The sequence below is a fragment of the Mytilus galloprovincialis genome, chromosome 7 (assembly GCF_965363235.1).
Source record: "Mytilus galloprovincialis chromosome 7, xbMytGall1.hap1.1, whole genome shotgun sequence".
Lineage (NCBI taxonomy): Eukaryota > Metazoa > Mollusca > Bivalvia > Mytilida > Mytilidae > Mytilus > Mytilus galloprovincialis.
The window spans coordinates 65,944,038-65,958,254 of record NC_134844.1 but is presented as its reverse complement, the minus strand read 5'-3'; the positions used below and the strand labels follow the sequence as shown (position 1 = coordinate 65,958,254).

Below are 14,217 nucleotides of genomic sequence, written 5' to 3'. Positions count from 1 at the left end.
CAATGTGTGTTAGTATTTAGGATAAAAAGAGATTATCAATCCGACATTATTTTTCTTTTAAAAAGTTGAATTTATTCTTACGACGCTTTTTTCCCCGAAAACAGAACAAAGCCCTTTTTGCACTCATACCAATACAAATGTCGATAGAAATGCATATATGGAAGCACTATATCCATAGATATACAGACACTTTACAAAAAATATTGTTGTTGCTTTGAAAACGACATTTTGAGTACTAAATTCATTTCGATGTGTCGGTTTTTTTCGAGAGTAGCCGTGTTTTTTCGAGGGCGTCTGTGTTTTATCGAGTGATGATACAAACATCCTATAGCTTAGAATGTAATGTGTCATTGTATTTACGTTTAAAAAAATAAAGAGGGTTCGAATTATGTAATTTTTAAGGCACGAAACCAATGCATTCATCAGTTTAATAAAAGTGTACTGATACTTACAGTTTATAAACAAGTATTGTGTGTATGTATTGTTGTTTGGCACATCTTATAAATTACATGGATATAGGAAGATGTGGTGTGAGTGCCAATGAGACAACTCTCCATCCAAATAAAAAAAAATATAAAAGTAAACCATTATAGGTCAATGTACGGCCTTCAATACGGAGCCATGGCTCACACCGAACAAAAAGCTATAAGTGGCCCAAAAATTACTAATGTAAAATCATTCAAACGCGAAAAACCAACGGTCTTATATATATAAAAAACGAGAAACGAGAAACACGTAAAAAGTACATAAACAAACGACAACTACTGTACATCAGATTCCTGACTCAGAACAGGTGCAAACATTTGTGGCTGGATTAAACGTTTTAATGGTACCAAACCTTCTCTCTTTTTTCTGAAACAATAGCATAATATCACAACATAGAAAACCACACGATAAAATATCAATTGGAAGGCTTAACTCAATCAAAAAACATATATACAAGATATCAACAATTTAATGTAAGCATAGGCAATGTGAATTGAAACGTACGTAAAAATAGTAAATTAAGCTAATGAATTATTCATTTAATTGTTAACTATATATGAAATTTAATTCAGATTTTATTGTCAATAGGATAAAAACTGGTCGGATTAAGTTTGTGAATGTTTTTTTTATGATTTTTTTTGTTGGGGTAGGGGGTATACCTTTTTTAGTAGAATATTTTTTACTACATGGCATTTTTCTTACTCCGTTTTTTATTTGGCGCATGATAGACCCGTTGCGTTTTCATAGAATAAAGTTCATTCTCTTATGGTTGTGGCTTATTATATATTTCTTGCATGAATAGACATTTCTCATATCACAATGAACGGAGTGTGATACGAAAAGATGATACGGAAATCTGCGTTAATTTGATTTGCTTATCCAGCATCATAAGACGACATTACAGCATTTTCATTGGCTATTCGTTATGTCATTGATAACAATCAAAGGTTACTACGATATACATTTCATGTGCAAAATACTTGACCAACGATTTGCGGAATTTTTAATTTAACACAATGAGGGTGTTGAACATACGACAAATAACTTGTGAAAATAGGAAATCGCTTGATATCGTCTATTAATTCAAGTAAGTAAGTAAGTAAGTAAGTAAGTAAGTAAGTAAGTAAGTAGGTAATTTCACGTTATTTTATGGAAATAAAAATGAATTCGCCGCAGGCTCGTTTATTGTTATATTGAAATTAAATAACTGGAGTTGATATCAAGCGATAGCCATTCTCACTCGTTATGAAACCTATTTATAAATTTTCAATGTCGTGTAAAAAAAACTAAAAAAAAACTAAAAGCCTTAATCTATTTATAGGTTAGATTGTCTGACCAATTTAGAACATATTCACACATTCGAGTGACCATACAAAATTATCCTTTAAGAATAAGAATTCACTTTTTATACAGTTTTCATTATTATTGGTTATCCGTCGTCGACGTCGGTTAACTTTTACAATGTGTTGTCCCGTGATGCTAGGATATATACGGATAGAGTTTATTTTCTGTTGAACAGATCACAATAAGAGCAGCTTATTAATTTCATTTTAATGTAAGGGTAGCGGATCATGAGCAACGCATTTTTTTTTACAAAAATCTCCTCCCTGAAACTTATGGACCAAGTTCATTATAGAGATAACTGTAAACCGCATGAATGTTCATTCAAGTAAGATCTACAAACAAGTCACCATCATCAAAACAGAGAATTTTGTCATGAATTCAATCTTGTCTTTAATGTAGAAGAGTGGTGTTCTTTGTTTAATATGTACTACATCACATAGATCAATGTTAGCAACACAGACTCTTTAGAGCCTCTAGTTAGTTTAATAAAATCCAATAACTCGGAAACGAAAATCTAAATTTTTTGAAATTCGAAAGGGAGAATATCTCAATAGATATAAACAATTCCCGAACTTTCATGTTTATTACTGCGTTTTTTAGGTATTGTCCGACATGCTGACGATGGACAGACGGACGTACAACGGTATACCAAAATTTATCCCGTATAAAAACTCAGGGTTCACCTCGAAAAATTATTAATTACTGTAACATCAAAAGTACAATAAAATGAAGTTGAAAGGATTATGAATCCCCTGCACTATGTTCTAAGGCCCTTTTGATAAACAGTGATAAAGAATCCAATAATTTCTAATTCAATACTGGAAAGTTGTGGTAGATTAATTAAATTGAAAATGATTAATTTCGATCAACGTAGTAATTAATGTTATGCTGATTTATAGAGAATACATGTACAGTATATGACATTTTCATTCATAAAATTACATTTATAAACTAGACAAGTAACTTTGTAAAGTCAAGAATTTCTTTTTTCTTATTCAAATTTTTGTTAAAAAACCCGGACCATTTGTTTACAAAGCCGGACGGTCTCACAGTCTTCTCGAAAAAAAAACCCGGACAATAACAATTACTGAAATTAATGGTTAGATACAAGGAAATTGTGATTCTTTGGTACTCAAAACATATATAGTATTCACAGTAAGATATGTAGTCATGTAAATAACTATTTTAATTACGAATTAGCAGTTAATTGATCTGATCGCATGTTTTATCACTAGAAAAAGCCCGATCTTCACTCGAAAAAAATTGACAGATTCACTAGAAAAACCACGATCCTTGCAGGACACTATACCTACCGTGATATTACCCAAGTCATTAGTTCGTGTTGCAAAATGTTTAGTTTTCTATGTGGAGTTTTGTAAACGTGTTAATTATTAGGTCATTTTGAACCATTTTGTCATGATATTATCAGTTTGTTTTCCACATGTTTGACCTTTTTTGGTCTTTTATGTCTTTTGTTTCTATTCTGAATATAGTACTGTATATACATTAGGCATTTATCTGATTTAAATGCAGTAAAACGAATATTTTCCAGCGTCTAATCAAAATTGATGGTGACAACTGTAACTACTCTTTAAAGTGTTAATCCTTTTTTAATTCTAATGCACCACGAGCTTATGCTAACTAAGGATAATTCATTTTGTAATTGAAAAATACAAACATTTGATAATAGTTAACAAAGGTAACCGGCTTATAATTCTGTTCGTTACTGTCTACACTCCCCTTCCATTTCATGAATGTGACTACCGAATGATACTATTTACCGGATTTGTTATCACATAAGCAACACGACGGGTGCCACATGTGGAGCAGGATCTGCTTACCCTTCAAGAGCACCTGAGAACACCTCTAGGTTTTGGTGGGGTTCGCGTTGCTTATTCTTTATTTTTCTATGTTGTGGTATGTGTACTATTGTTTGCTTGTTTGTCTTTTTATTTTTAGCCATTGTGTTGTCAGTTTAGTTTCGATTTATGAGGAGTTTGACTGTCCCTGTGGTATCTTTCGTCCCTCTTTGATAAGTTGATTGATATTAGAGGGATCTGGATTGGGCTCCTTCATTTCTGTATCGTTTAATTTTTTAGGCAATTCGTCTCCATTCTTTATATTGTTTTACTCAACATTGCCCATAATTCTCCTTTCTTTATATCGTTGAACCTAATGAATCTCTATTCCAATTATTTATCCATTTTTCTTTATTCGTTATATTATATTGCCCATTATTCTATAACATGTAAAGCCAAATCCACACACTTAATTAAAGGGGCTTTATATGTTATAATGTTTAGAATGCCTATGTATTTAAATAGCCCATCCGAGCTCACCCATGAGCATGAATGTTAGGCCCGGTGTTTCTGCCGTGTTTGGGGAAAAGATCCCTGAGTCCGGCTTCATCAGTGGTCGACTCAATAAGTTGTATATTGGCGTATTATTTATGTTTTTTGTTTTATTTCGTATATTATATTGGACCATACACCGGTTGTCTTTGAATAACATATTAGTTAATTATGATTTATTTTTTGTGAGATCAGTATCATATTGTGTTGTGAAAGGTTGAGCAAACTATACCCACTAATGCTTTGATAATAGTTCTTGTAAATTTGTATGTCTTTTATAAGCTATAATAGGCTGGCGATTAAATATGTTCAAACAATTAGGGTTTAATGAAATAAGGTTCCAGTGTTTTGTAATTATATTTTTCAGTTTCTGTATAGATGGGTTGAATTTTGTTAACATAACTAGTGGTTGTTCCCGTTTCGTTTGGCGTTGTATAAGCAGGTTTTTCCTTTCTATATTTTGTGTTTGATTAAAAATTTCGTTGATTTCAGATATTTTATATCCTCGTTTGAGGAGACGTGTTTTAAAAGTTTCTAACTGTTTTTTAAGTTCAGTTTTGCTACTGGTGTTTCTGATGTATCTTAATACTTCACCCTTGATAAATCCTTTGAAAACACTTTTCGGGTGTGAGCTGTATCTATGTAGATATTGAAATGTTTCAGTTGGTTTGAAATAGGTTTTAATGTCTAGTATGCCTTCGTTAAAGAATCTTTCTCCTTTATATATGACAGTGTCCAAGAATATTGTTTCATTACGGGAAAATTCGTAGGTGAACTTCAAGTGCGGGTGTGCAGTATTAGCTATTGTAAATAGTTCGTGTATTTCTTCTATAGGTCCGGAATATATAATCTATTTATTTATTTAAATAGCCCATCCGAGCTCACCCATGAGCATGAATGTTAGGCCCGGTGTTTCTGCCGTGTTTGGGGAAAAGATCCCTGAGTCCGGCTTCATCAGTGGTCGACTCAATAAGTTGTATATTGGCGTATTATTTATGTTTTTTGTTTTATTTCGTATATTATATTGGACCATACACCGGTTGTCTTTGAATAACATATTAGTTAATTATGATTTATTTTTTGTGAGATCAGTATCATATTGTGTTGTGAAAGGTTGAGCAAACTATACCCACTAATGCTTTGATAATAGTTCTTGTAAATTTGTATGTCTTTTATAAGCTATAATAGGCTGGCGATTAAATATGTTCAAACAATTAGGGTTTAATGAAATAAGGTTCCAGTGTTTTGTAATTATATTTTTCAGTTTCTGTATAGATGGGTTGAATTTTGTTAACATAACTAGTGGTTGTTCCCGTTTCGTTTGGCGTTGTATAAGCAGGTTTTTCCTTTCTATATTTTGTGTTTGATTAAAAATTTCGTTGATTTCAGATATTTTATATCCTCGTTTGAGGAGACGTGTTTTAAAAGTTTCTAACTGTTTTTTAAGTTCAGTTTTGCTACTGGTGTTTCTGATGTATCTTAATACTTCACCCTTGATAAATCCTTTGAAAACACTTTTCGGGTGTGAGCTGTATCTATGTAGATATTGAAATGTTTCAGTTGGTTTGAAATAGGTTTTAATGTCTAGTATGCCTTCGTTAAAGAATCTTTCTCCTTTATATATGACAGTGTCCAAGAATATTGTTTCATTACGGGAAAATTCGTAGGTGAACTTCAAGTGCGGGTGTGCAGTATTAGCTATTGTAAATAGTTCGTGTATTTCTTCTATAGGTCCGGAATATATAATCCAGCCATCATCCCTAAATCTGGAAGTCATTATCATTTTGTTTCTGTGCTGAAAGCGTTGTAAAACGTTTTCAAGAATGACGAACATTGTAAGATCTGCCAATTCAGCAGATGCCGATCCGCCCATAGGCACGCCCAAGGTTTCACGGTAAAGTTTATTGTTAAAAATAAATTCATTGTTTTCTAGAATAAGCCTTAATAGGCGAAGTATACTGTCCTTTGGTGGAACTTTGATTTCATACTCACTTGGATCAATATTGGCCAGTGCCGCGTTAGTGGCTTCTAGTATTTCATTAAATGTAAAGCAAGTGTACATGTTTTTTGCATCGAATGTTACTAGATAGCAGTCTCTTTGGGGTTTTATATTTTCAATCGAATTAATAAAACTTGACGTATCTTTTATATATGTATATTGTTTTTTAACAAGTGGAACAAGAAAATAATCGATATAGTGCCCAATATTGTGTAGGGGCGTACCACACAGTGATACAATTGGTCTGCCTGGAATTAAATTTTCTCGTCTAGCTGTTTCATTTCTCTCCATTTCTGATAGTATATTTTGGGATAGTTTATGTATTTTAGGCAACAAATAGAATTTTCCTACTTTAGTTGTACTGATGTTTTCTTTCAAATATTTGAATGTTATATTATCAATATAATTGTCATTATGTAGGTCTCTGATTATACTAAATGCCGTTTCAGCTACCTCCTTTACGTTGGATTCAACAATTTCTTCGTAATGTATATTATGTAATTGTCTTAACCCTTCACGTAAATAGTTGTCTTTGTCCAGAATACATAGTGTTGAGTTTTTGTCTGCTTTACGTATTATAATGTTATTATTTTTCTTTAGATTCCGAATAGCTGACAATTCCTCGGCGGATATATTTCTGGTGTGTTTGTTTATTTTCATTCTACTAAGTTCTATTTTTGTTGAGAATATGTAATTTTCAATTGCCGGACAAGAATCCAGCGGTTTATATCCCGAATTTATGTAAAAAGGGTGTCTCTTGTAAGTTCTACCATCATTATAGAGATATCGACATCTAAGTTTTCTTGAAAATTCGTCGAAGTCCTCCATAACGTTTCGTATGGCATTTTTGTTCGAAGGGTTAATTATGAACTTTACACCTTTTGCAAGTAATAAGGTTTCATGATCCGTCAAATTATGTCCCGACAAATTTTTTACAAATAATTTGGCATTTTTTACTAACTTGGTATGTAATTTACTCCTTTTATTGTTGTTATTTTCTACAAGTTTATGTCGTACTTTTTTGTTTTTAATAGTTCGTTTAAAGCGTCTGGCCATGTTGATTGTAAAGTAGTGAACTGATTATGTGCACGTGCTATGTTAACCTCATTTCTCGTGTTACATAGCGATCACCTTCAGATAATGTTTGGGTCAGATTTGTGATAAAAATAGAATGGCTTGCAGAAGGTTAATTAGCTGAATAGTTATGAATGGAATATATGACCTCCTAAGATCTTCCCATAGTGTAAATAATTGTAGTTTGTGGTTTTGTTCAATGTTATTTTTTTTATAAATTTTACTTTTTCTGCACATCCCTGAATATTAGATTATAATACAATTGATATCGTTGATTTTGTTACATTGTATTGTGTATAGATATTTGATTGTTTTAATCGATACTGTTTATCTGTCTTAACTGGTATACTCTGCATTTAATTTAATGTGTGCCGGGTTGAGAGATATTATATCCTTATCGTGTCGTTTTAGGGGTAATAAATAAGGTTTAATTATAATATGTACAGTGGTAGTTGATATGGCCACTATTAATATAATTTTCATCATAAGTTTACTAGCCAGTCGTAGAAAATTTGAAATAGAAATAAATAAATACCAACATCTATCATAACATACAAGTTTAATGTTTTAATCTTAGGTAGACTTACATTTGTATAGTAATATAATTGTCCAAAAATTAAGTAGGAACACATAGCGTAATATATTCAGATGCACAGTTTATCTTCTTCTATTTAATTTGCCGGTAGAATCATGCCTGTTGTAATAAGGGCGATTTCGATCCCTATTAAACTTGTTGGTGTTTACCGATGTTGAGTTCATTCTGTTCACACTTGTTCTATATTCTTCCGTCCACTTGTTTTTAAGTTTAAGCAGTTCATCATTGAACTCACTTATAGCCTTGTTACCACTTTCGGAACCCGAGTTTAGTTCTTTGTATAGATCCAATTTAAGTTTATCAGCATCGGCTGTACATTTGGTAGTAAACTCCTTGCAGGATGCGGTTAGTTTTTCCAGGATACCCTGGTCAGATTCTTGACGTATAATCTTTAATTTTCCCACAAAGAAGTCCTTGGCTTCATTTGATCCATAGAATGGTCTAAAGTCAATGTTTGTATTCAAAAATATGGGTGTTCTAGTTGATTCTTTTCTCATGGTATATTCTAGTGTGAGAATATGGTGTCTATTTTCAAGGATGGTGTTAATCGCTTTGATGGTTTCTCCGACTGTAGGTGTTGCCTGTTGAATTGGAGATGTCAAGTCGATGTCGAAAAAATTTACTGGGTTGTCATTCTTAGTTGTATCCATACTGAGGGATTCTGGCAAAGACGTGTCCCTCTGGGTTAGATGTTCTAATGTAAAATTCAAGTCAGATTGGTCCATGTTTAGTTTCTCCAAATTTTTTACTGCTACTGCAGTTTCTTTGTCTGTTGGCGGTTTTTCACACACATAAATGTTACCGTCGTATTCTGTTGTCGTTAAGTTATATTCCTTTTCTAGTTTTTGTAGCGGGCTATTGTACGTAGTTGAATTAGTTTTGTTGAGAGATAGTTTGTTATTGTAGCGCCACATAATTCCAAGAAGTAATGTGAGCGAACTTCGAAAATTTCAGGTTAAAAGGTTGTATACGAGACACGTCATTCAATGATTAGGATATCACAGAAGTACCAGTTCTGTAGTTTGACAGTTTAAATGCAGTTTTATAGCGTTGTAATATCATTTGTAAAAATTTACGGTATAGATTGTTAACTGTGGTTTGTCATCTGTCAGCTACTAAGAAAAGTTTGAAGCAACTTGGGTGGTGTCCTGAGAAAGTTATGTATGAACGATGTAAATAAGTGATTTGGTAAAATATCAATTATAATCACAAGACAACCAGTTTTTGGGGTCAACAAAACTAATTCAACTACGTACAATAGCCCGCTACAAAAACTAGAAAAGGAATATAACTTAACGACAACAGAATACGACGGTAACATTTATGTGTGTGAAAAACCGCCAACAGACAAAGAAACTGCAGTAGCAGTAAAAAATTTGGAGAAACTAAACATGGACCAATCTGACTTGAATTTTACATTAGAACATCTAACCCAGAGGGACACGTCTTTGCCAGAATCCCTCAGTATGGATACAACTAAGAATGACAACCCAGTAAATTTTTTCGACATCGACTTGACATCTCCAATTCAACAGGCAACACCTACAGTCGGAGAAACCATCAAAGCGATTAACACCATCCTTGAAAATAGACACCATATTCTCACACTAGAATATACCATGAGAAAAGAATCAACTAGAACACCCATATTTTTGAATACAAACATTGACTTTAGACCATTCTATGGATCAAATGAAGCCAAGGACTTCTTTGTGGGAAAATTAAAGATTATACGTCAAGAATCTGACCAGGGTATCCTGGAAAAACTAACCGCATCCTGCAAGGAGTTTACTACCAAATGTACAGCCGATGCTGATAAACTTAAATTGGATCTATACAAAGAACTAAACTCGGGTTCCGAAAGTGGTAACAAGGCTATAAGTGAGTTCAATGATGAACTGCTTAAACTTAAAAACAAGTGGACGGAAGAATATAGAACAAGTGTGAACAGAATGAACTCAACATCGGTAAACACCAACAAGTTTAATAGGGATCGAAATCGCCCTTATTACAACAGGCATGATTCTACCGGCAAATTAAATAGAAGAAGATAAACTGTGCATCTGAATATATTACGCTATGTGTTCCTACTTAATTTTTGGACAATTATATTACTATACAAATGTAAGTCTACCTAAGATTAAAACATTAAACTTGTATGTTATGATAGATGTTGGTATTTATTTATTTCTATTTCAAATTTTCTACGACTGGCTAGTAAACTTATGATGAAAATTATATTAATAGTGGCCATATCAACTACCACTGTACATATTATAATTAAACCTTATTTATTACCCCTAAAACGACACGATAAGGATATAATATCTCTCAACCCGGCACACATTAAATTAAATGCAGAGTATACCAGTTAAGACAGATAAACAGTATCGATTAAAACAATCAAATATCTATACACAATACAATGTAACAAAATCAACGATATCAATTGTATTATAATCTAATATTCAGGGATGTGCAGAAAAAGTAAAATTTATAAAAAAAATAACATTGAACAAAACCACAAACTACAATTATTTACACTATGGGAAGATCTTAGGAGGTCATATATTCCATTCATAACTATTCAGCTAATTAACCTTCTGCAAGCCGTTCTATTTTTATCACAAATCTGACCCAAACATTATCTGAAGGTGATCGCTATGTAACACGAGAAATGAGGTTAACATAGCACGTGCACATAATCAGTTCACTACTTTACAATCAACATGGCCAGACGCTTTAAACGAACTATTAAAAACAAAAAAGTACGACATAAACTTGTAGAAAATAACAACAATAAAAGGAGTAAATTACATACCAAGTTAGTAAAAAATGCCAAATTATTTGTAAAAAATTTGTCGGGACATAATTTGACGGATCATGAAACCTTATTACTTGCAAAAGGTGTAAAGTTCATAATTAACCCTTCGAACAAAAATGCCATACGAAACGTTATGGAGGACTTCGACGAATTTTCAAGAAAACTTAGATGTCGATATCTCTATAATGATGGTAGAACTTACAAGAGACACCCTTTTTACATAAATTCGGGATATAAACCGCTGGATTCTTGTCCGGCAATTGAAAATTACATATTCTCAACAAAAATAGAACTTAGTAGAATGAAAATAAACAAACACACCAGAAATATATCCGCCGAGGAATTGTCAGCTATTCGGAATCTAAAGAAAAATAATAACATTATAATACGTAAAGCAGACAAAAACTCAACACTATGTATTCTGGACAAAGACAACTATTTACGTGAAGGGTTAAGACAATTACATAATATACATTACGAAGAAATTGTTGAATCCAACGTAAAGGAGGTAGCTGAAACGGCATTTAGTATAATCAGAGACCTACATAATGACAATTATATTGATAATATAACATTCAAATATTTGAAAGAAAACATCAGTACAACTAAAGTAGGAAAATTCTATTTGTTGCCTAAAATACATAAACTATCCCAAAATATACTATCAGAAATGGAGAGAAATGAAACAGCTAGACGAGAAAATTTAATTCCAGGCAGACCAATTGTATCACTGTGTGGTACGCCCCTACACAATATTGGGCACTATATCGATTATTTTCTTGTTCCACTTGTTAAAAAACAATATACATATATAAAAGATACGTCAAGTTTTATTAATTCGATTGAAAATATAAAACCCCAAAGAGACTGCTATCTAGTAACATTCGATGCAAAAAACATGTACACTTGCTTTACATTTAATGAAATACTAGAAGCCACTAACGCGGCACTGGCCAATATTGATCCAAGTGAGTATGAAATCAAAGTTCCACCAAAGGACAGTATACTTCGCCTATTAAGGCTTATTCTAGAAAACAATGAATTTATTTTTAACAATAAACTTTACCGTGAAACCTTGGGCGTGCCTATGGGCGGATCGGCATCTGCTGAATTGGCAGATCTTACAATGTTCGTCATTCTTGAAAACGTTTTACAACGCTTTCAGCACAGAAACAAAATGATAATGACTTCCAGATTTAGGGATGATGGCTGGATTATATATTCCGGACCTATAGAAGAAATACACGAACTATTTACAATAGCTAATACTGCACACCCGCACTTGAAGTTCACCTACGAATTTTCCCGTAATGAAACAATATTCTTGGACACTGTCATATATAAAGGAGAAAGATTCTTTAACGAAGGCATACTAGACATTAAAACCTATTTCAAACCAACTGAAACATTTCAATATCTACATAGATACAGCTCACACCCGAAAAGTGTTTTCAAAGGATTTATCAAGGGTGAAGTATTAAGATACATCAGAAACACCAGTAGCAAAACTGAACTTAAAAAACAGTTAGAAACTTTTAAAACACGTCTCCTCAAACGAGGATATAAAATATCTGAAATCAACGAAATTTTTAATCAAACACAAAATATAGAAAGGAAAAACCTGCTTATACAACGCCAAACGAAACGGGAACAACCACTAGTTATGTTAACAAAATTCAACCCATCTATACAGAAACTGAAAAATATAATTACAAAACACTGGAACCTTATTTCATTAAACCCTAATTGTTTGAACATATTTAATCGCCAGCCTATTATAGCTTATAAAAGACATACAAATTTACAAGAACTATTATCAAAGCATTAGTGGGTATAGTTTGCTCAACCTTTCACAACACAATATGATACTGATCTCACAAAAAATAAATCATAATTAACTAATATGTTATTCAAAGACAACCGGTGTATGGTCCAATATAATATACGAAATAAAACAAAAAACATAAATAATACGCCAATATACAACTTATTGAGTCGACCACTGATGAAGCCGGACTCAGGGATCTTTTCCCCAAACACGGCAGAAACACCGGGCCTAACATTCATGCTCATGGGTGAGCTCGGATGGGCTATTTAAATACAAAATAGAACACCTCTAGGTTTTGGTGGGGTTCGCGTTGCTTATTCTTTATTTTTCTATGTTGTGGTATGTGTACTATTGTTTGCTTGTTTGTCTTTTTATTTTTAGCCATTGTGTTGTCAGTTTAGTTTCGATTTATGAGGAGTTTGACTGTCCCTGTGGTATCTTTCGTCCCTCTTTGATAAGTTGATTGATATTAGAGGGATCTGGATTGGGCTCCTTCATTTCTGTATCGTTTAATTTTTTAGGCAATTCGTCTCCATTCTTTATATTGTTTTACTCAACATTGCCCATAATTCTCCTTTCTTTATATCGTTGAACCTAATGAATCTCTATTCCAATTATTTATCCATTTTTCTTTATTCGTTATATTATATTGCCCATTATTCTATAACATGTAAAGCCAAATCCACACACTTAATTAAAGGGGCTTTATATGTTATAATGTTTAGAATGCCTAGAAGCTTTTCAAATAAAAATAAACAGAAAACTATAATCCATTCATTTATTCGTACATGTATACTTCAACAGTTATTCTATTAATTCTTTATTAGTCGTTTTAACCGTTATCTTTGCAGATATTGGACAACTTCAAGCTGTGTGTAAGACAAGGACTCTTGACGGTAACCACATAGAAGTACACAATGTAGCAGAATCTGACTGTATTATAGTGAAAGGTTTTAGTCCAAAAACTACCAGTGGTACAATTGAATATTACTTTGATAACAAGAGAAGGTCGGGTGTAGAGGGTGTTGTTAAAACAGAAATGAACACAGACCAAGGCTATTGTGTAGTGTATTTTCAGGATCCAAAAAGTAAGTTAATTCGTTAACAAAAAATGAACTATCATTCAATTTGTATGGCATTTTTACCAGCTTGTATTATTCAATTGAATGAACATCTCTTAGTGTAAATGACATTTCATATTATAAACATTTATGTGCTACAATACCGTATAGCAGGTTATTTTCGAGGGGTTTAAATTTTCGTTTTTTTTCGCGGATAGAACAAAATCGCCAAAATCCATTCCGCCATATTTAAAAGTGCACATCCAAAAGCATTGCCCCACAACGAACAGCAAGCTAGTAAGGGCCCAAAAATGACTTGTGTGAAATTAACTTAACAGGAAAACAAACAGTCTAATCTATATAAAAAACGAGAAAAGATAAACACTTATGAACAGCATCAACAAACGACAACCACTGCACATCAACAAATGCAGCGGATTTGAACGTTTTAAAATGTACCGCAACCGTTCCCCTTACCTGAAACAATAATGGCACATCACAACACGTAAATAAACAGGCACATCTTCATAAACATATGCCGCTGAAGGCAGTGCAGTTGTAGAAGGGAATTACAGAATAAAGAATAATTTTGGGATAAAACAATGAAGAAAGAAAAACAAGCAAAGAAATTTAAAGATATACTCAAGAACAAATT

General features: G+C 32.7%; 1 protein-coding gene across 1 annotated transcript in view; it reads left to right on the top strand.

The window, feature by feature from the left end:
• LOC143083490 (protein mono-ADP-ribosyltransferase PARP14-like) overlaps positions 1 to 14,217 on the top strand; it is a 46,812-nt gene that overhangs the window by 14,737 nt on the left and 17,858 nt on the right. Inside the window, exon 4 of the mRNA XM_076259750.1 lies at positions 13,353 to 13,589. Coding sequence (XP_076115865.1) covers positions 13,541 to 13,589 — 49 coding nt within the window. The 5' untranslated portion in view covers positions 13,353 to 13,540. The remainder of the gene's footprint in view (positions 1 to 13,352; positions 13,590 to 14,217) is intronic.